At 28.6% G+C, this 23,155-nt stretch overlaps 3 protein-coding genes across 9 annotated transcripts; all 3 read left to right on the forward strand.

Moving 5' to 3' along the window:
- The first annotated feature begins 550 nt into the window (after window positions 1–550).
- On the forward strand, window positions 551–2,317 carry LOC115704675 (B3 domain-containing protein REM19-like). Its single transcript, XM_061114532.1, has 5 exons — window positions 551–711; window positions 1,224–1,340; window positions 1,471–1,564; window positions 1,645–1,826; window positions 1,916–2,317. The coding sequence occupies exons 1-5, from the start codon at window positions 604–606 to the stop codon at window positions 2,177–2,179; spliced, it is 765 nt and encodes a 254-aa protein (XP_060970515.1). The 5' UTR covers window positions 551–603; the 3' UTR covers window positions 2,180–2,317.
- An 8,863-nt stretch (window positions 2,318–11,180) lies between these two features.
- On the forward strand, window positions 11,181–15,713 carry LOC115715036 (B3 domain-containing protein Os03g0619600). Of its 7 annotated transcripts, none has more exons than XM_061114521.1 (12): window positions 11,182–11,470; window positions 11,889–11,999; window positions 12,141–12,276; window positions 12,429–12,628; window positions 12,709–12,994; window positions 13,114–13,406; window positions 13,494–13,803; window positions 13,972–14,303; window positions 14,389–14,680; window positions 14,821–14,946; window positions 15,035–15,213; window positions 15,306–15,713. In XM_061114521.1, the coding sequence occupies exons 1-12, from the start codon at window positions 11,387–11,389 to the stop codon at window positions 15,582–15,584; spliced, it is 2,628 nt and encodes an 875-aa protein (XP_060970504.1). In that variant the 5' UTR covers window positions 11,182–11,386; the 3' UTR covers window positions 15,585–15,713. The 7 variants fall into 7 exon arrangements, with proteins under 7 accessions (XP_060970507.1, XP_060970504.1, XP_060970505.1 ...); XM_061114522.1 differs by having other exon boundaries at window positions 12,447–12,628; XM_061114523.1 differs by having other exon boundaries at window positions 11,182–11,416.
- A 510-nt stretch (window positions 15,714–16,223) lies between these two features.
- LOC115714716 (B3 domain-containing transcription factor VRN1-like) lies at window positions 16,224–19,100 on the forward strand. Its single transcript, XM_061114531.1, has 7 exons — window positions 16,224–16,597; window positions 17,047–17,431; window positions 17,507–17,682; window positions 17,759–18,056; window positions 18,134–18,283; window positions 18,379–18,554; window positions 18,708–19,100. The coding sequence occupies exons 1-7, from the start codon at window positions 16,493–16,495 to the stop codon at window positions 18,969–18,971; spliced, it is 1,554 nt and encodes a 517-aa protein (XP_060970514.1). The 5' UTR covers window positions 16,224–16,492; the 3' UTR covers window positions 18,972–19,100.
- The last annotated feature ends 4,055 nt before the right edge of the window (window positions 19,101–23,155 follow it).

The following is a 23,155-nucleotide window of genomic DNA, read 5'->3' on the forward strand; positions in this document are numbered from 1 at the left end:
CACTAAACATGAATTTATTCTTTTAGAACAGTTTCAAGCACTAAAAAAATAATTTAGTTTCATTAATTTGGGGGAATATATTTATTAAAAAATAAAAATTAAACTTGTCTATTTTAATAATTTCACTAAACAATAAAAATATATTTTAACTTTTTTCTGAAAATAAAATAAAATTGAGGTGTACTCATACAGGAGATCTTGATTCCTCATACAGTCATACCTAGTTTTTAGTCTTAGGTATTTTGAGTGAAAATATAATTTCTATTTTTGTATAATTCTTTTAATTTTTTATTCCTAAAAAATTTCCATAATTTTTTCGTTTTTTTTTTAAAAAAAAATCTTATTTTTGTAAACCTATACTTTTTTTTTTTTTTTTGCTATACCTTTAAAAACTATAAAAACAACTTTCCAAAAAAAAAAAAAAACTAAAGTTTACCGTCAAAAATCTTGGAATTATAAGATTTGCATCTCTTTAAAAAGGAAAGTTTCCCAAACTTGATACACAAGAAACTTTTCCTTATATATTTCCCTCTTTTTTGTTTACGTTAATAGTGTTTGAATCATTTGTTTCACAGCAAAATTAAACGAAATAATTGTTCAACAATGGCTTCTTCTGATTCTTATAGTCATGTTGCCCTGGTTGAGAGAGAGTTTCCTGCTCACCATATTTTCAATATTATTATTGAACAAACTCCTCCCAACACCAAATTGGTAAGAATACATTATTAGTATTTATTACTACTCTACTCTCTCTGCATCAACTTCAATTGATTCTTTTTTGCTGATTTATTTTATTATGTATGCACACCAGATATATACATATATTGTCAATTTATTATGTATACATATATTTATATATAGCCCTGATACCCTTGATTTTGTGGTTAGATTCGTCTAAATTTATTATGTATACATATATTTATATATAGCCCTGATTTGTAATTTTACCCTAAGTTTGTCTAATTTGTTTACTTTGGAAATATTGTCAATGTGCTAAAATCGTAATCTCTGCAACTTGAAAAAGGTGCTTCTTTGATTTGTATTTTTTTTTTTTTTTTTTTGATAAGTGCTTCTTTGATTTGTATGATGAGTAGAATATATGTATACAATACATGTATTTATATAGCTTGCAGTAATGTGTAATTATGTTTTCTGGTAGCTTAACTTTAGTGGTAAATTATCTTCCATTAATTAATTTATTTTTATGGTGTTGCCTTGTGCAGCAAATTTCAAAGGCATTTTGGGTGAAATATTGTGAGTCCTTATCCAATCAAGTATTTCCTAAGCTTCCATGTGAATCAAAAGAGGAGGCAGAGTTGACCAAAACTAGTGATGGAAAGGTATGAATTAATAGAAAAAGAGTTGGACTAAATTTGCACAACACAATTAATTATTGCTATTATTCTTTAAGTAAACTTTGAGTTTAATTTTATGGTACTTGATTATCCTCTTACTCTTTATCATTTTCAGGAGAACAATGTTGTTGATATTGACGATTCTAATGAAGATTCAGACTCTCGGCCCAACAAGATAAGGAAAACTAGTCCTTATGGTAATTCTGAAGGTATATATTCATCATCATTATCATATTTGAATGCAAATATGGCTACAGAGTTAATTTAATTATACAATTGTTGTTTTCAGCTGCAAATAAAATAAAACCAGTATCTGAAGCAAATACTGATCATGACAATCAAGGCATAGGCACTAATACTAATAATAATAATAAGAGGCATTCATCTAAAGCAGCCACCGAATTCTTCACAGACAATCCTTACTTCCAAGTGAAATTGAGAGCGCATCAATTGCGTAGAAATGGAAATTTGGTATGTACAAGTTGCTCTCATTCACATCTCTGTATCAAAATTGTCTTTTTTTTTTAGATAATTCACTATATTAATTCTTATTTGTGCAGTATATTCCAGTGGCTATTGCAAACTCTTGGTTTGAGAAAAAGGCACAAATTGTGAGTCTTTGGGTTGGTGAGGAATATTGGCATGTGAATTTAACTATTAATAAGCAATCAGAGCATAGGTTTTCTTCTGGATGGGCTACATTTGCAAGAGACAACTCTCTTCAGAAAAGTGATGTATGCATTTTTGAGCTGATCAACAAGAATCAAACTGGGATCAAAGTTACCATATTTAGACAAAGTGAAAGTAGTATGGCTCAACAATAAACTCTTGTAATTATACCAAATCTTCTACTTATACAATTTACCCCAACTGAAGGAGTTTTGTTTTTTATAACCAACCCTTAATCAATATCAGAACTAAAATGGTTGCTAATTATTGTACATGTTATTAGTGTTTTCTTAATTTGTAATTAATTCTCTTAAGCCATGCATGCTTATTTGTTTTCTAAAGTTCACATTAAAGGATACTTTAAACCAACAAGAAGATTACATCTTTTAAAGGGGTGTTCTCTATGCATTAGAAATTATAAGAAAGCTTATGAACAAATGTTAATTAACTCATATGGCAAACCGCTAAGAAATCCACAACAAGTGATGATGATATGAGTCTATTCTTATTGTATTGAGATATGTAATCAGCAAAATCAAATTAATATAGAATGTCTTCGAGAGTGATAACAATTGAGCTGAGATGAGGGAAGAAGCAGATATATAGTCATATTTTCAACCCTACAAGCAATAATTTCAATTTCAACTGGTCAGATTTGGACTTATTATTATCTTTTTTTAAATTAAAATTTTATTGTATATTTTTATTTTACATCTATTTATCATGTAAGTTCAATGTAAGTCCAATGTATATGGATTGATTGAATATGCCTTTAAATGGACAATAAACTTTCTCAATTAAAAAAAAACATTTTTTTACCAATCACATATTGTTGTTATCTAGACCATCTCCAATATCAAATAAGTATCACTAAAAATAACAGGGTGTTTCTTGAATTTTATTATTCCACTTGTTATTTTGTCATTGTGTAATTAAATTTGAGTGTAGTTGAAGGTAATTGTATAATTTAGTATGTTTGTATTACCATGTATGTAATTACACTGTAATTATATAATTAAGAGTAATTGAGAGGTTCAATTACACTCTAGGAAACTCATGGCCCCCATGAGAATTGAGTGTAATTACACCATGTAATTATTAAAAAAAATATATATTTTAACTATTAAAAAAATATTATTTTCTTATATAATTACTAATTATTTTGTTAAACAAAATATTAGAAATTCATGAACAACACATACAACATCATATTTTAAAATATAATGTAATTAATAAACACTGTAATTATTAACACTAAACATGAATTTATTCTTTTAGAACAGTTTCACGCACTAAAAAAACAATTTTAGTTTCATTAATTTGGGGAAATATATTTATTATAATTCGTTAATTTTTACTAAACTTTATTTTCTTTATTTACCATTATTTAAACAATAAAAGAATAAAAAATAATAATTTTTGTATATTCCTAATAAAATATAAAATGATCGTCAATATAATTAAATATTTTTTCTTTATTTTACATCTTGTGCATTAGAGCACAATTATAAATAGTAGACAAAATATAACACAAACTCATTTTTTGTGCCAAATTTAGCACAAATTTTAAATCTTCAATTAGAGATGGTCTAATGTTAATATTGTTATAAATATTAATAATTATGTGGATGTTCAAATCTTTTATTTATTACCATGAGTTGTAATCAACATTTCTCTTTTCCTTAGTTTCCCTTTTTCTTAGTTTCTTAATATCTCACTCTTGTATTTGTATAAATAGGGGTTCACCCCATTGGAATAAACAACTCAAAAAATTCTCATTCACTTTCTCTTTCTCTCTTCATCTTCTTCTTCTTTCTTCTCATCTACTTTATATTATTTTATAACACGTTATCAGCACGAGTCTCTGCCCAAGCTTCAAGCATGAGTCTATGCCCAAGTCCCAATGTAAGTATCTTGTTAAAGTTCTTGAATTGTTTCAAAGTCAAAATACACTAAATATATATTTATATATATACTCCTACGGCCGAAACAATTTCAAGAATCATTTGGTTTTTTTTTCTTTTTATCTATATATCTATATATTATATATGTATGTATATATTTTTATATATTTATTATTGATTTCATATATATATAATGTTCTTATCATTCATAATATTTACAATATATGTGTGCCTATGATATGATAGAGAAAATCTATATAAATTATACATATATCCAGAAGATTATGTATCCTCGATAAATATTGCATATATCTTAAAGATTATGCATCATCGATAAAATATTGCATATATCCTGAAGATTATGCATCCTCGATAAAATATTGCATATATCCTGATGATTATGCGTCCTCAACAAAATCTTGCATATATCCTGAAGATTATGCAAACGTAATATTCATTATATAGTTGATGGATATATAATGAAAGAGATGAATACATATTTATATATATGTTCTTGTATTCTTTGAGGACAATGAAAAGTAATTTAATATAGATTTTGACAAACATTTCCTGAAGTAAATGTTTTATATTTGTCAAAAAAAAAAAATGATTGTATTTATGTGAATACAACTAAAGAATCATTAAAATGATTATTATTGATGCAATTTTATAGTGGGTTTTGAATACCTAAAAAAAATGTTAAGAAAATTGCATTGAAACATTAAAGTATAAGAATAACAATGAGCATGACTAATGTTATTTAAATACATGAGGCAGTATTTATTGTTCATCATTCCCTGCAGAGAATGATACGAATTGAAGTCAATCACTTTTAAAGATTCCTCGTATTAGTCATGTTATTATACATTGTTATTACTTGCAATGTTGGAAATTATTGAATCTGACATATGTTAAAGATTAAATTTTGCATGCATCTTGGAGACTATGCAAAAATTACATTCATATATTCTTTGAAATATCGTAAAAGAAATTGTTGAATGATTTCTTATATTTTTTATGGATGAACAAGTAATAAATTTTTAAGAAATTTATAATAATGTTCTACTTGTTCAACGTCATTCCCCGAAGTGAATGTAATGATTTTAAATAATCAATTACATTATTTACTACTCAAATATTTCCAAAAAAAGTGGAAACAACTAAAAGATGAGATACCACACATAATCAAAGTGCGTGAAATTTATATATCATGTGTGGAATTGAATAATAGTGGTTGCGTACCTGTAGTACGGACATACTTATAATCAAGATAAAAGTATACTTGATTATTTAATAGAATGTGAATTGTACAAACTTATTGTACATTTAGAATATTTAAATATCATTACCTAAAGAGAATGAATAGACATGAAATTCTATTTCAAAGAATATAGATTTCACATATATTGGTAATGCCAGAAGCAAATTAATATATACATATTTTATTATTTCTTGAAATCAATAGTTTCAAACTATTGTTAGTACATGATATGTATATATATAGTTACTATATAATTCAGTTTGCATATTCCCAAAAGTGGATATATAATTTACTAATATTTGTTAGTGATCCAATATAATCAAAGTGATAAAGAATCGCAAAATGATTATTTGAAAAGCTTCCTGAAGAAGTACTTTTACATACAATTGCTACTTTGAGTAGTAAAATATCTTTGTATGTACCTAGATGTATAACTTTTATCTAGTTATGAAAGTAATAAGAGATGACTTATTATATGTACTGGTTGTACATTTAAATATATAATATATCAAGTCATGATAATTAGACTGATGAATAGTCTAAATAAATTAGACGACTTGTTAAAAAGATACCAGGAAAAATGAATGATATATTATGGTTATATCTATTTGACCATTATAACAACATGATGAAGTTGTTATGTACATTTTATATAATACACATCATTAAATTGATGATAGTGATTCCTGAAGAAATATAAAATTTGATAAACATAATAGTGACTCCTGAAGAGTGTATATGTTTTGGAGAATAATATAATTATATTATTCGTGTATATAAAAATGAAACTTGTAATGATTATGTTGTAATGAATTTACATTACATTTTGAAAGTTTCATTGAAATACAAATTATAGTGAACCTGAAGTTCATTAATTGAATTATTTTGACATGATAAATCATATGCAATAAATTGTCAAAGGATTTGACTAAATTTTGTTGAAGAACCAAAAGATTCTTCTCATTGTTAATTTATAAGGCTCAAAAGAAGAATGTGCATATATTTGCACATAGAAAATATTTAAATTATATTTCTTTAACAATCTTGAGTCATTGTTAGATTTTTATTGCATAGTTTCTTATCGATGTGATAAGATTATATGATCATGCATTTACAAAATGTGTAAATTTATGTATTTCTAATTATACACGTATGACTCATTCTTAGAAATGAATTAAGTTCATAAGTATTGAACTTGAAACTGAAGTTATTGAACCTGAAGTTCAATGTCATATAATATATATGAGTTTAAATAGATATTGATTCATTGTGATATATTGAAATCCCTACAGGTATATTAATATTATTAGATATCACAATTTTTAAAAATTCTCTCGATCAGGGGGAGAGAAGCAGTTGGGATCGATGATAATTTTTGAAAAATGATCCTTGCACAAAGTATATAAGAACAATATAGTTCAAAATGATATATACCAACTGCAAATCAATATTATTCAAAGTTGAGATAGAATGAGTTGAAAACGCCTGAAGCGTAAATGAACAATGTAGAAATTATTAATAAATGTTCATTTGATTTGCCCTGAAGTTGTTAAATCTAGAGGTACTCATGGAGATACCTTAATGTTATAAAGTATTAAAATGATAACCGTGATGAAAACGGTACTCGAAAAGACTCCCAAGAGAAGTTAGACATAACACATTTGATCATAATTGAATCCCTGAAGTGATTCTATATAGGTACCTATAAATGATAAACATATTTGAAAAATATGTAATTTAAAGAGATCTCTATAAGTTATGTCAATATGGGAGGAAATTATCATTTATTGAAATTTTTGTCGACAATAAATATTGAATGTTTGCATATGCAATAAACTAACATGAGATAGCAAGGATCATGGTATTAGATTTGTCGAGAATCATCGACATACATTTTGATTTTTGGCCAAAATATTATGACGCAATCCATGCAAATTTACTCACATAAAGTGAAGTAAGACCTGTAGGGTGTGCAAATAAATATTTCTAATGAGAAATTTGCATATATGTATTTGTACATAATGAATTGTTGTACAAAGTTTGCATAGACATGAGATTGATTGAAGTAAGGCTTATATATTGAGAAAATATAATCATGATTTGATTATAGCCTGGAATATATTTTATGAGGATTTATAAGCGTCACATAAATGTTGCAACAAAAGGTTATTTATTTGGAGCTCCTAATATAGTGAGAATTTGAAATAAGCCTTATCTAAAAATTCTAGAAGAATTTAATACATGTCTTAAGTGATATAAATTCAAAGTCGCGCGCACTATATGACAAAGATCTTTGTATGAAATAAAGACATGTAAGTAAATTATTATTTGAAAAATACCTATGGTTGTCTATGCAATATAAATACGTAAATTATACGTTGTGATAAACTCTTGAAGATTTTTTTAATTAATTACAAAACAAACTTTTATTTCTTTTGTATATCGAGAAATATTAAATGTATAAAGTTTGTTCATTAGTATTGAAGTCCTGAAGTACTTCATATTTATTAAGAATTATAGATATATGATCATTTGATATGAAAATTAAGATCATACAACAAGATGGAACAAATATATGGTCTTGGAGTACCATCATTGTCACAAATTAAAATTTATAGTACCATTAATGTGTTATGTTCATATCTACTTGAAATTTTAAATTTTCGTATGAACAAAGTTGTGTACACATATGAATGATACAATTAGTTGGATAAAGACTAATGTTCCACGAACCCCTCATCTATAATTTAGAAGTCCATACATACTCTGAAAGAGTTATAGAAAATATATGATCAAAGATAACATATGGTGATATTTTAAAAGTGATAACAATAATCTTATGAGATTTATTATCACCAAAAAAATTATGGATCATATGTGCATGAGGGGGAGACATATTTATGTTGCACTCTTTTTCCCTTAGTTCAGGTTTTGTCCCACTGGATTTTCCTGGCAAGGTTTTTAATGAGGCAACTTACAAATAGTTATGAATATGAAATATATATTGTACTCTTTTCCCTAGCTCAGATTTTGTCCCACTGGGTTTTTCTGGCAAGGTTTTTAACGAGGCAACTATAAATCATGTTAACATACTTGCATTTTATGAAGCAAGTAGAGAATGTGTGTGAGTGAGATCATTGACATAGCATATTTGGGAAACATATGGATTGCACTCAATAAAGAAGTATCAACCCAAACAGTTCTCTATGAAGATAATATTGCTTGCATCGCTCAACTAAAAGGAGGGTACATTGAAGGAGATAGAGTTAGAACACATTTCACCAAATTCTTCTTTATACGCTTCAAGAAAATTCATATTGGTGTTCAACATAATTAATCAGGTGTCAATCTTACAAACTTATTCACAAAGTTATTACCAACATCAACATTTGAGAAGACGGCAGATAAGATCGAAATTCGTCGATTAGAAGATCTCCACAAATGCCTAAATGAGGGGGAGTTAGTTTACACTATACTCTTTTTCCTTTGATCAAGTTTTCAGCAAGATTTTTAATAAAGCAGTTATTATGGACATCCAAGGGGGAGTGTTATAAATATTAATAATTATGTGGATGTTCAAATCTTTTATTTATTACCATGAGTTGTAATCAACATTCCTCTTTTCCTTAGTTTCCTTTTTTCTTAGTTTCTTAATATCTCACTCTTGTATTTGTATAAATAGGGGTTCACCCCATTGGAATAAACAACTCAAAAAATTCTCATTCACTTTCTCTTTCTCTCTTCATCTTCTTCTTCTTTCTTCTCATCTACTTTATATTATTTTATAACAAATATTAATTTTTATAGCTAATTTGCAACTTGTACATTGGAGTACTAATACACAAATTAGGCCAAATATAACTTTATGGTATATTTTAGACTAAATTAAACTTAAAATATACACTATCCATTTGAGATGGCCAAACTAACAAAAAATCGGGACTATATCCATAATAATTAAGATTTCCATTTTCACATCAATTAATGTTATAGAGAAGTAACAAGAGTATTAATGATAGGACATAAAAATAAAGAGAGGAAAGAATACGGTTTCAAGGATGAAAGAAATATAGAAGAAAATAAAAATATGAAAGTGAAAGAATGAAAAGAAAATAAGTTCATTCCATCTTGGCTTTTTTTTTTTTTTTCCGTGAATAAGAGGAAAAGAAAACTTCTTTACATCAAATTTTGATATGAAAAAAAATTATCATTTTGATTAAATTTTCTGAGGGTAATTTAGTAATTTTATATAAAAATAGTTTTATTTAGGGGGCTTATATTTACATGCCAATAAATTATAAGTACACTTCATTTTATTGGCAAATGTGACTAATGCATTTATTAGACCAAAATTATTTTCCTAAACCTAAACTATTCAATATTGGCAGAATATGTCATTTTTTTTTCTTCTAAAACTCTATTCTACTCCTCCCATTTGAACAACCCTCTCTCTCTTTCTCTTTCTCCCTTCTCTCTCTCTTTCTTGCTCTCCGTAAACACGCACACGAAGGAGCACACAATCGAACCACCCACACGACTCACGAACCACCTCGATTTCGCGACCACACTACCCACACGACCCACGGACCACTGCGACCACACCACCCAACACTGACAATGTCTTCGTCAAAGGTAATTCCTAATTTTTTCATGAATTTTTAACCGTAATCATTTTTTTTTTCATGATTTAGGGTTAAAGCAATTAGATTTAGGGTTAAGTTTGTGTTTTTAGTGGATAATATATAATTTTTGAGGTATTTAGGCTCAGATCTATGTTTTGGAGGAGAATCTGTGATTTTCGTCTCGCCTGATGCAGATCCGATGTAGACCCAATATAAAACCCGATGGAAGTTTAATGTTGAAGGAGTTGAAGGTTGAAGAAGATAGCTCGATAGGTCCGATATAAGGCTTGATGGTCCTCATAATTTTAAATTTTATTGTGACACGATGGGTCCGATATAGGGCCCGATGATAGTTTTATTTTTATATTTTTAAATATATATCTTTAAAGGATTTTTTTTTACACTACAAAATATTTTTTTTTGTATTTTTTTATAGAATTCCACATAAAAACCTTTATGACAATTAACAGAGAAACTTAAATCATAACTAAAATCCATATAGTAAAAACTACCGAAGAAATTCTAACTGTAAATTTAAAAAAAAAAAAAAAATAATATATAAAGTAATTTCTCTATCTTTAATATTATAAATATATATATCTTTGGGTGATTCTACAATGCATCCCCTTAAAAGAGATATACCGATACACCCTTGGCTTGTTTCGGCACTCAAAAATTTTTTTTTTTCATATTCATGTACGTTATAACTATTTAAGATAACCTACAAATTTTTGAGAAATTCCGAATAATTTACAATATAGAAAATAATGTTCAAACAGTCTATTTTACACGAGTATAAAATAAAATAGTCACGCGTGCAATACACTGTTTGAACGTAGTTTTCAGCGTGCTAAACTTTTCCAAATTTCTTAAAATTTTGTAGGATATCTTAAATAACTATAATATACATGACCATGAGAAAAAATTTGACTAAAAAATTATTTCGGGTGCTAAAACAGATGAGGGTGCATCAATGTAACTATTTTAAGGGGATGCATTGTAAAATTTCCCTATATCTTTAATTTATACTAATTTTTTTTTTAAAAAAAATTCTTCCACATTATAATCTTAAGATATACACATATAAAATAAAAATAACATAAATTTAAATATTAAGTCAAAATAAAAAAATATATGAAATTTTATTTTAAAATAAAAAAATATATAAACGATTTAAAAATGAATATGAAAAAACAGTTAAAATGATTTCAAAAAAAAAAAAAACAGTTAAAATAATTATTAAAACTTACCAAAAATAATAGGAATTTTTTCTTAAAACAAATATTAAGAGTGGTATTTAAAATTAAATTTAAGTTTATATTCTGTTAATAAGTTTTAGGGGTGCAATCAAAACAGTCTCTTCTAGATCATAATCTCTTTCTCTCCACTTTTCTCTCTTAATTTTTATTTTCTTTCACTTTTTCAGTCTACCAAACACAGCATTTAACGGAGAAGCTGATGACGCCTTCTTCTGCCTCTGCGCTTTGACCTTTTTTTTTTGCATATTTATTTGTTTATTTATATTGTTTCACTTTTCAGTTTCTGACCAAAAAAAAAAAACTGTTCAATTCAACCATGGCTTCTTCTGATCGCCATTTTGACAAGGTTCACCATATTTTCAATAGTATTCTTGAACAAACTCCTGGGAACACCAAGTTAGTAAGTAGGCTTATCATATGTATATATAGCCCTGATTTTTTGATTTTGTTGTAATTTTTTTTACCCGAAGTTTGTCTAATTTGTCTACTTGGTTTGGAAATATTGTCAATGTGCCAAAATTAGAGTATGACATGTTAAAGTTAGTCTCTTTGTGATATTGTTGAATTTTCAATTCCTATATATAATACTTAATCATAGTTTCTGCAACATGAAAAAGGTGCCTTCATAAAATCAAATGCTTCTTTTTTTTTTTTTTGAACTGAAAATCAAATGCTTCTTTGATTGGAATGAAGAGGAGGATATATGTATACATGTATTTATATAGGTTGCAGTCATTCGTAGTTATGTTTTTTGGTAGCTTAACTTTAGTGGTAATTTATCTTCCATTAAATATTTTTTATGGTCATCTCTTTTGCAGCAAATTCCAAAGGCATTTTGGGTGAAATATTGTGACTCCTTATCGAGTCAAGTAAAGCTTCCATGTGGATCAACAGAGGAGGTAGGGTTGACCAAAAGTAGTGATGGAAAGGTATGAATAGAAAAGGGTTGGAATAAATTTGCACAACACTATCTTTTAAGCTGTGGAAATCTGTTGGTTTTTGGATATTAACGGAACTCTAAGTTCAGTGTTATGGTATTTGATTATCCTCTTACTCCTAATCATTTTCAGGAGCATAATGTTGATATTGATGATTCTAATGAAGATCCAGACTTTTCATGGTTTTCTAAAACCAGAGACAAGTCTCCATTACCTTGTTCTCGGCCCCACAAGAAAAGGAAAACTAGTCCTTATGGTAAATCTGAAGGTATTCATGATCATCCTAAAACTGATTAAGCCATATAGTTTTAGCTGTTCTAAGGAGCAAAATAATGCATGACAGTTAAAGATAGATAAAATTCTCATGTAATTATTAAATTTTGTTGTATGTTTTGACTAATCTGTTGAATAAGTTTTCAGTGAAGTTTGATTTGTCAGATAACATAAGTGGAGAATCTTCCCTACCAAGATGGAAGGAACCTCAAAATATTATGAGGAAGCAAATGTTTACTGGAAAAGAAAAGGCTGAAGCTCTTACGAGAGCTAAAGGTTTTAAGTCTGATGATCCATTTTTCATCGTTCTCATGCAACCATCGTTTGTTGGAGCTTCGTATAATATGGTAATTACTTAATAAGTTTCTGATTACAAGTTCATCTTTTGAAAAAATGTTTCTCATATTGACTTTGTTCTTTTGTGAAGGCTATACCATTCCTCTTTGCAAAAAATCACCTCCGTCTCAGTAAGCATGAAGATGTGATCCTTAAGGTTCAGGATGAGCGGATTTGGCCTGTTAGGTACTATTATAGAAAGTATAAAGGAGGTTCGCAAATCAGATTTGAGTGGGGTTGGAAGGCCTTTGTTATAGACAATGATTTGAAAGTAGGTGATGTTTGTGTCTTTGTTAAGAGAAAGAACATTGGGATACTGTTATTTGAAGTTGTTACTTTCTATAAGAATGAAGTACCAAATTCTTTTGTATTACCAGGTAATTAAACAACAATTCGATTATTCTATAATAATTGTTACTGTGCTGCTGCTGATGCATATAACAATCTAGGTGAGAATTATAATAATGTTGTTGACATATACAAGTGTTGTTTTCAGTTGCAAATAACAGAACCTCTTGTGTGAAAGTTGAACCTTCTTTTACTAGCAATAATTATGATAAAGCAAGTATGATTTCACATGAAATAATTGCAAAGAAAGAAGTAATTGAACCTTCAGATAAAGCATGTGGAGAATCTCCTGTACCTGAAAAGTTTATAAGAAATCAGAAGTTGAGTAGAAAGGAAAAGGCTGAAGCTTTCCAGAGAGCGATAGATTTTAAATCCGAAGACCCCTTTTTCATCGTTCCCATGCAACCATCATCTGTTGGATTCAAATCCAGATATAATTTGGTAACTAATAAGCTTCTTAATTACAACTTTATCTTTTCAAATATGTCTCTCGTATTGATTTTACTATTGTATTCATCTTATGCCAAGGTTATACCATCTTTCTTTGTGAAAAAGCACCTCTTCAGCATCAGTAGTGGTCCTCAAGATGTGATTCTTACGGTTCAGGATGGAAGGACTTGGTCTGCTAAGTACTATGTCCATGTCAGACCACATGGAATATCTTCGACATTCAGGATCGAGAGTGGTTGGAAAGCATTTGTTCAAGACAATGACTTAAAAGTTGGTGATGTTTGTGCCTTTGTTTTTAGAAAAAGCATTGGAAGAATCTTATTCGAAGTGGTTATTTTTCATAACAATGGAGTAGCAAACTCCCCTATGGCTATGTTACCAATACCAGGTAAACAAATACTCTGTTCTGTAGTAGTGTACTGTCTTGATCATTCCCTATTTCACCCTAAACATCACATTATAACAATCTAGGTGGGAATTATACTAATGCTCCTAGACAATATAATTGAATGCAAATATGGCTACAGAGTTAACCTATACAATTTGTTGTTTTCAGCTGCAAATAAGAGAAGTTCAACTACACCATCCAAGCCAAAGATAACCCCTTGTGTGAAAGTTGAACCTTCATTTACTAGTGATTATGATAAAGCCAGCATGATTTCGGAGGACCTAATTGTAAAGAAAGAAATAGTTGAAACTTCACTTAACAAGTCAGATGAAGTCTGTGGAGAATCTCCTGTACCTAGAAAATTTATAAGAAATCAGGAGTTGAGTAGAAAGGAAAAGGCTGAAGCTTTCCAGAGAGCAAAAGATTTTAAATCTGAAGACCCCTTTTTCATTGTTGCCATGCAACCATCATTTGTTGGATCTAAATCCAAGTATCGGATGGTAGTTAATACGCTTCTTACTTACAAGTTTATTTTTTCAAACATGTTTCTCATATTGATTTTACTCGTGTTCATCTTATGTGTAGGGTGTGCCATCTTTCTTTGCAAAAACGTACCTGATCAGTAGTAGTCCTCAAGATGTGATCCTTAAGGTTCAAGATGGGGGGACTTGGTGTGTAAAGTACCATGTCAGACCGCTAGGAGTATCTTCAAAAGCAACAATCGAGAGTGGTTGGAAGGCATTTGTTCAAGACAATGACTTGAAAGTTGGTGATGTTTGTGTCTTCGTTTTGAGAAAGAGCAGTGGAGTAATATTATTCGAAGTGGTTATTTTTTATGACAATGGACTAGCGAATTCCCCTATACAACAAATACCAGGTAACAAGAACTCTGTTTGATAATAATATACTGTCTTGATCATTAGAACAATCTAGGTGAAAATTATATAAATGCTCGTAGCCAATATTATTGAATGCTTATATGGCTGCTGAGTTAACTTATACAATTGTTGTTTTCAGCTGCAAATAAGACAAGTTCAACTCCTTGTGTGAAAATTGAACCTTCATCTACTAGCAATAATTATGATAAAGCCATTATGATTCCACATGACATAATTTCAAATAAAAAAGTAATTGAACCTTCAGGTATAATGTCTATTATAATATAAGAATAATGTCAAAAACATTCCTAAGAAAAGTCGGCTTATCTAAATTTTGTTTATATTTAATGCAGAAAAGTTTACAAAACCAGTATCTGAAGAAAATACTGGAAATCAAGGCACTAATAATAATAAGAGGCCTTCATCTTCTGGACTTGGCATAGCTTCTGAAGCAGCCATAAAGTTCTTCTCAGACAATCCTTACTTCCAAGTAAAATTGAAACCATATAACCTGCGTGGACATGCACAAGTGGTATGTAGAAAGTGTTGCTCATTGATATCATTCTGAATAAAGTGACATATACATTATTATCATGACATGAATATTGATTCTTGTTTGTGCAGTATATTCCATTGGCTTATGCAAACCCTTGGTTTGAGAAAAAGCCACAAACTGTCACTCTTTGGGTTGCTGAGGATTATTGGCATGTGACTGTAACTCTTAATAAGGCATCAAACATTGGTGGATTAGAGTATAGATTTTCTGCTGGATGGCGTGCATTTGCACGAGACAACTCTCTTAACCCAACTGATGTATGCATCTTTGAGCTGATTAAGAAGAATAAACCTGAGATTAAAGTTACTATATTTAGACAAAGTGAAAGTAGTATGGCTCAAGAATAAATTGTTGTAATTATGTTGCCAAATTTTCTACTCATTTAATTAGGTAGCTAAAATTGTCCCTTAATTAATGTCAGGACTAAAATGGTTGTAAATTTGTGATTCTGTTAAGCCATGCCCATTTGATTTCTACGCTTAAATGTGAAAGCACACTTTCCCCAGCTGAAGTTTTCTTTCTTTCTTTTCTTTTTAGCTGACCTTTAATATTATGGCTAAATTGCTATTTTTTTTCTTTGAGATAATTATGGCTGAAAGGCTTGCTATTACATGTTATTGCTGTTTGTGAATTTGTGACTGTATTAGGCCATGCCTAATGATTTCTCAACTTCACTTTCTAAAGTATGGTAGAATACGAAGATATCTATTTTTCTTTTAAATAATACAAAACAAATACGAAAAAAAAACTGATGAACACAAAATTATTATATGTATACCTTGTAAAGTTTTGGTGTGCACATAAATATTTAGTAAAATACTACATAAAACTACACGGGACAAGTTTTTTTTTTTCTTTCACTAATGGAACAAAAAGAAAATAATGAAAATTCTACTTGAAATAATTAAAACACATATTATTATTATTATTATTATTATTATTTGGATTGTTATTAAGATTGTTATATCGTATAGGTTGATGAAAATTGAAAAGTTGGGAAATGAGAAGTAATTAATAAAAAATAAAATCTTGGAATTATGTTCATAATAATTAAGAGTTTTATATGAATAAATGTGATAAGACAAGTAAGCAGAAATTTGATGTAGAAGTTGATGAGACCCTCTCCCTTTGCGTTTACCCCAATATTGCCTTTGACTGAAGGCTTAGTTAAGACTTTAACTGGTAACTGGTAACCAAAGCTTTATGTGTGTTGGAGTTGAGTTCTTTGTTTTAAAACAAAAAAACGTGTTCAACCATGGCTTGTGATAGCCATATTCCCAAGGTTCAAACAATGTTTTCTCCTTCTGCTCCCCATTTTTCCAAGATTATTCTTGGCCAAATTCCTGGGAATACCAAGCTAGTAAGTATACTATACATTATTACTACTCTCTCTCTCTTTCTCTGCTTCAACACATTATTTTCCTATGATTCATATATGTATGTATAATGTATGTACACCACACCAGAGATTAGAGTTTGACTTAACATATATATTATTTATATAGCCATAATTTTGTTGTAAGATTCATCTGAATTTGAAAAAATTGTACAGTATCTTTTTCTTACATGAGTTCTCAAAATTTCTGACTGTACTATATATTCAAGCCTAGTTTTTGTTTTGTTTTCTCAAAATAAGAGGATGGCATGTTAAAGTGAGTCTCTTGTATGATATATGTTGAATTTTCAATTCCTATATTACTTAATCATAGTTTCTGCAACATGAAAAAGGTGCCTTCATCAGATCAAATGCTTAACTTTAGTGGTATAATTAATCTCCATCAACAATTTATTATGTCTTCTCTTGTGCAGCAAATTCCAAAGACATTTTGGGTGAAATATTGTGAGTCCTTATCGAGTCAAGCATTTCTTAAGCTTCCATGTGGATCAACATGGGAGGTTGGGTTCACAAAAAGTAGTGATGGAAATGTATGGATAGACAAGGGCTGGAAAGCCTTTGTACAACATTATTCTTTAAGCCGTGGAAACCTCTTAGTGTTTCGGTATGAAGGGAACTCTCTGTTCAATGTAATCATATTCAACAAAACCATGGTTGAGATAGATTATCCTTTTGATCCTAACCATAATGTTGATACTAAAGATGATATTTCTGTTGAAGTATGGGGCAAGTCTCCATTACCATGTTCTCAGCCCCACAAGAGAACGAAAACAAGTGCATATGGTAAATCTGAAGAAGGTATTGATCATCCCAGAACTGATTAAGCAATGTAGTGTTTGTAATGTGTTGAATCAGTGAATTTTGATTTGTCAGATAACAGAGCCTGCGGAGAATTTCCTGTACCTGAAAAATTTATAAGAAATCAGAAGTTAAGTAGGAAAGAAAAGGCTGAAGCTTTCAAGAGAGCAAAAGATTTTGAATCTGAAGACCCTTTTTTCATAGTTCCCATGCACCCATCATATATTGGATCCAAATCCAGTTATAATATGGTAATTAATAAGCTTCTTAATCACAACTTTATCTTTTCAAATATGTTTCTCACATTGATTTTACTCTTGTGCCAAGGTTATACCATCTTTCTTTGCAAAAGAGTACCTCTTCAGGATTAGTAGTAGTTCTCAAGATATGATCCTTAAGGTTCAGGATGGGAGAACTTGGTCTGTTAAATACTATATTAGACCGGATAGAGTAACTTCGAAAACCAGGATCGAACGTGGTTGGAAGGCGTTTGTTCAAGACAATGACTTGAAAGTAGGTGATGTTTGTGCCTTTGTTTTGAGAAAGAGCATTGGAATAGTATTATTTGAAGTTGTTATTTTTCATGAAAATGGTGTAGCAAATTCCCCTATGTTACCAATACCAGGTAAAACAAAAACTTTGTTCTATAATGCTCCTAACCAATATGGCTACAGAGTTAATATATACAATTGTTGTTTTCAGCTGCATATATGAGAAGTTCAACTACACCATCCAAGCCAAAGATAACCCCTTGTGTGAAAATTGAACCTTCTTTTACCAACAATAATAATGATAAAGAAAGTATGGTTTCGCATGACTTAATTGCAAAGAAAGAAATAGTTGAACCTTCAGGTAATTTTAAGTCTATATGAATCAAGAATATAATGTCAAACATTCCCCTAGAAAACTTGGCTTATATACATATTTTGCTTATAAATTTAATGCAGACAAGTTCATGAAGGTGAAATCTGAAGCAAATACTGATGACAATCAAGGCACTAATAATAAGAGGCCTTCATCTTCTGGACTGAGTAGAGCTTCTGAAGCAGCCAGCAAATTCATCTCAAACAATCCTTACTTCCAAGTGAATTTGAGATCATCTCATGTGTATGGAGGAAGACTGGTATGTACAAAATGTTGCTTATACACATCAATCAAAATAAGGACACATATACTTTATTATCATTTTATCTTTGTGTTCATCTTTTGTTTTTTCATATCATGATCAAGAGACTACTAGTCATGAATGTTTGTATGCTAATTCTTGTTTGTGCAGTATATTCCAATGGCTTTTGGAAACCTTTATTTTGAGAAAAAGGCACAAACTGTAACTCTTTGGGTTGGTGAGAAAAATTGGCATGTGAACTTAACTGTTAATAAGAGATCAGTTGGATTAGAGTATAGGTTTTCTAGTGGATGGACTGCATTTGCAAGAGGGAATTGTCTTCAGCCAAGTGATGTGTGCATATTTGAGCTGATACAGAGGAATCAACCTCAGATGAAAGTTACCATATTTAGACAAAATGGTTGGCCTCTGTAATAAACTGTTGTAATAATTTTCTACTTATTTAATTAGTTTAGCTACAATTTGCCCCAGCTAAGGGGTTGTTTCTTTAGGTTGCTTTAAGTGACCCTTATTAATATCAGGACTAAAATGGTTGCTTTTGTACATGTTATTGGTGTTTGTGAATTCTCTTAAGCCATGCCCAATTTGATCTCTAACTTCACTTGAAAGCACTCTTCACCACCCATATCATATCTTCAGATAATTACCAATTCCGTACTTTTTTTCTTTCTTTATTTTGTTCATGTATCTTACATTAGTATTTTATGTGTTTTAGTTAATTAGAATATTTTATATGTATCTTTTATTTTAAAAATGTATATTTAATTATTTTTGTTGAGAGAATATATTTAAGTATTTTTAATTTTAATATTTTTTGTAAAATATTTATTATTTTTAATTATATATCTTTTATGACATGCTATCGCAAGTAATTAGTAGGTAAAATTTTTATTTTTAAATTTAAATTATTTATATACTTAAAATAAATTAATTTTTTAATTAAAATATTTTCAAAAATTAATATTTATAATTTTTTTATTTTTTTATTTTAAGAAAATAAATAAATTAAGGTTAGTATCAAGTTACAAGTAATTTATTAATTATTTTTAATAATTTTTTAAATTAATTACAACTGTCTAATAATGATCTAACGACTAGAAGTAAATATAATCATCATAGTTATATATTTAAAGTAACTATTAAAATTTTCTTTAAATATATATATATTTAAAAATACATATACAATAGATATTTTAATGTAAAAAATAGTAATTTAAAGATCTAACACATATGATACAAATATATTTCAAAACTTAGTAGATTAACGACTCATTTGATCCAATATGTTGTATTGTGTTGGATTGCATTGTATTGTATTGATATTATTTATGTTTGATATTGACTTGTATTAATAGTCGTGTAAAATTATATTATTTTTACCACAAATTTATATTTTATTCTTATTTATATAGAAAGCATAATCTAAAATAAAATTAAACATTTATTTATACATATACAAATTTTTTTCTTTTTCCTTCAAGTTTATTGTAATTTAAGAAAAGTAAACTACAGAAGAAGATAAGAAATTTAAGTGTATAAAAATTAAAACACGAGGGGTTTTAAAAAAAAAAAAAATAAGAGAATTAAATGTATAAAAATAAAACATAAGAGGGGTTTCACTGTAAATTGCTCTTATTTAAATTCTATAAAAGTTTGTTGTATAGTTTTTCATCCCTAAAATATATAAACAGAAAAACTAATCACGAGTCTACCATTAATTCAAACCAAAAGACGACTTTAAAGAAGATATATAAATATGATGAATTTATTAGCAAAATTGAATTGACAAAAGTGTTTTATTTTTCTTCCTATTTCCATTACATAATTCGTAGCTTTTTAATTAGAATTTGCTATTATGTCCCGTATAATTTACGCAGAAGACGATGACTTGGACTTGGTCTAAGTTCTAACCCTAATTAATGTTCGTAACAAATATTATACATAATTATATAAATAAAGGGCTTGTTTGTAACGCTATATTTGATCGTATTATATTGTATTGTATTATATTATATTGTATTACATTGAAATAGATTATACTACATATATTTTTATATAATACACTATGTTAAATTTTAATTTATACTAAAATATTATATATTTAGGTGTCCATATAAAAATTAATACCACATATAGTCTTACATAAAAATATTGTACAGAATACAATTCAATATAATACTATATAATATAATATAATGTAATATGACGTACCAAACGAATCAGAATAGTGCTATCTATCAACCTCTTATTACATGTCAGTATATTTTTTTTTTAAATTTTTTTCATGACGGTATTCGTTATGCTTAATTACAATATCATCCTTATAAATTTTTAAAAAATTTCAAATATAGTTTACAGTGTCGAAAATACGTTTGAAGTTTTTTACACACGCTTGGTAAACTGAAATATCAGGAACTCTGTTTTCGGTATTGTAAATTATTTAGAATTTTTTAAAAATTTACAAGAATGATACTGTAACTACAACGAATACCGCTATAAAAAAATTAAAAAAAGTATTTCGGTATGTAATTTTGAATGTAAAAATTAACTGAAAGGTTGTAATAAGATGTTATAATATTATCACTCCTTTATCATAATAATATATATAATTTTCTTTCTGTCATTAAATACTATAGCAACAGTACCATACCACGCGTACATATATGTATATATATAATCTCATGATGCATGCAAGAATTCATGAAGTTGTGTTGCTATTAATAAATAAGTGAAAGATTATAAATAATTAAGTATATGTGAGTATGGTTCATTTTGTTGGTTTCATGGCTGGCATATTTCTTCTTGTGGCTTCCATAATTCTGATGATGATGCAGCTCAACACAGTCCATGCCGTAGGTTTGTTCATCATCACAACTACTGCTTCTTTCTTTTTACATGAATGTATATTATATATATATATATAATGCATATATATATATGGTTTTAATTAGGCGCAGTGTTAACCGAAAATCATTTAGAAATTTATAAATTATAATTGTAAGTTAATATATAGTATGTTATAAATTCCCATGTCAATTGTGTTTTATTTATGTCTTTCGTATATACTTTTTTTTTTTCTTTTTAGAATAAGTTGGAAGTAAATGAATGAAATAGGATCTCTCATCTCCCTCATGTGGGGAGGTTTTTATATATATTTTTAGCTTTTAAAAATTTATTACTAGCTAAAATTTTCTTGAGTATATTTTTAGTCATAATATAGGGAAATTTGATTTTTTATGCTTACATTTGGTTAAAAAATTTTTTCTAAACAAATAATAACTAATATTTGTAAGATATGACAACTTTTATGATATCCCTAAAATACCCCTATTTACATCACCCCATTTACACCATCGGACCACCCATCGGGCCACCCATCGGACCACCCGTCGGGCCACCCATCGGACCACCCGTCGGGCCACCCCATCGGGCCACCCATCGGGCCACCCATCGAACCCATCGGACCACCCATCGGACTACCATCGGACCAAATCTGCTACCAATTTTTTTGTATGTTTTTGTACATACAAAAGTAGCATCAGGTGACCATCGGACTACCATCGGACCACATCGGACTACTAATTTTTTATTTTATTTTTTTATGTTTTTGCACTAAAAAAAAGTATAGAAAATTTGAGAGGGGTATTTTTGGGTTTTAAATAAAGTGGTCATATATTTTCAATATTGATGATATGTATTAGTTTAGAAATAAAATATTACGTATATGTAAGTATAGAAAATCAAATTTCCCATACATATTTATTATTTTTTTAAAAAAATAATTAGAATAGTTTATTATGTCGGAAAAAAAAGTTTAAACTGTGTGCAAAAAGAATATAATTAAATTTTTGAACTCTATTTTAACATAGTATGTATAACAGGGGCGGACGCACATTGTAGCGAGGGGGGGCAGTCGCCCCCCCTGAAAAAAAAAATCGAGAAAAAAATGTATATGTATTTTAATTAGTTACAAAATATATTTGTATTAAAAGATGATATTTATAGATATAATAGTAACCTTGGTGTAATGGTTAAGGTAGTTGGTAAATAGGTTAGAGGGTAAAGGTTCAAACCCCACTAACTACACTTTATATTTTCTTTTTAAATTTATTTACGCCCCCTCACTTTAAATTCTGGGTCCGCCACTGATGTATAATATTATTCAAAAAAAAAATCAAAAACTGTGGGATGCCTATTAAATATAACTATGACGTAGACGGTAATACTAAAAAATTAAATTTAAATTAATTTCTTAAAATGCTAATATTTTTTTCTTTGCAGTTTGCCCTAGTGTATGTACTCTGCATCTGTCATTGAATGTGATGTGTTTATTATAATTTTGTCATAAATTATTAATTGTTTTGCAAATTATTAATTAACTAAGAGCTAAAACAATGTGCAGATTTTAAGAGCCCTCCACCGCCACCTCGAGCACCTCCAGCTCCAGAAATGAGGCGTGCTCCAACTTTACATTTTTAGTTGCTGTCTTAGAGATATAGGGAAATTTGATTTTTTATGCTTACATTTGGTTAAAAAAATTTTTCTAAACAAATAATAACTAATATTTGTAAAATATGATAATTTTTATGATATCCCTA

Source organism: Cannabis sativa, chromosome 4 (assembly GCF_029168945.1).
Source record: "Cannabis sativa cultivar Pink pepper isolate KNU-18-1 chromosome 4, ASM2916894v1, whole genome shotgun sequence".
Taxonomy (NCBI): domain Eukaryota; kingdom Viridiplantae; phylum Streptophyta; class Magnoliopsida; order Rosales; family Cannabaceae; genus Cannabis; species Cannabis sativa.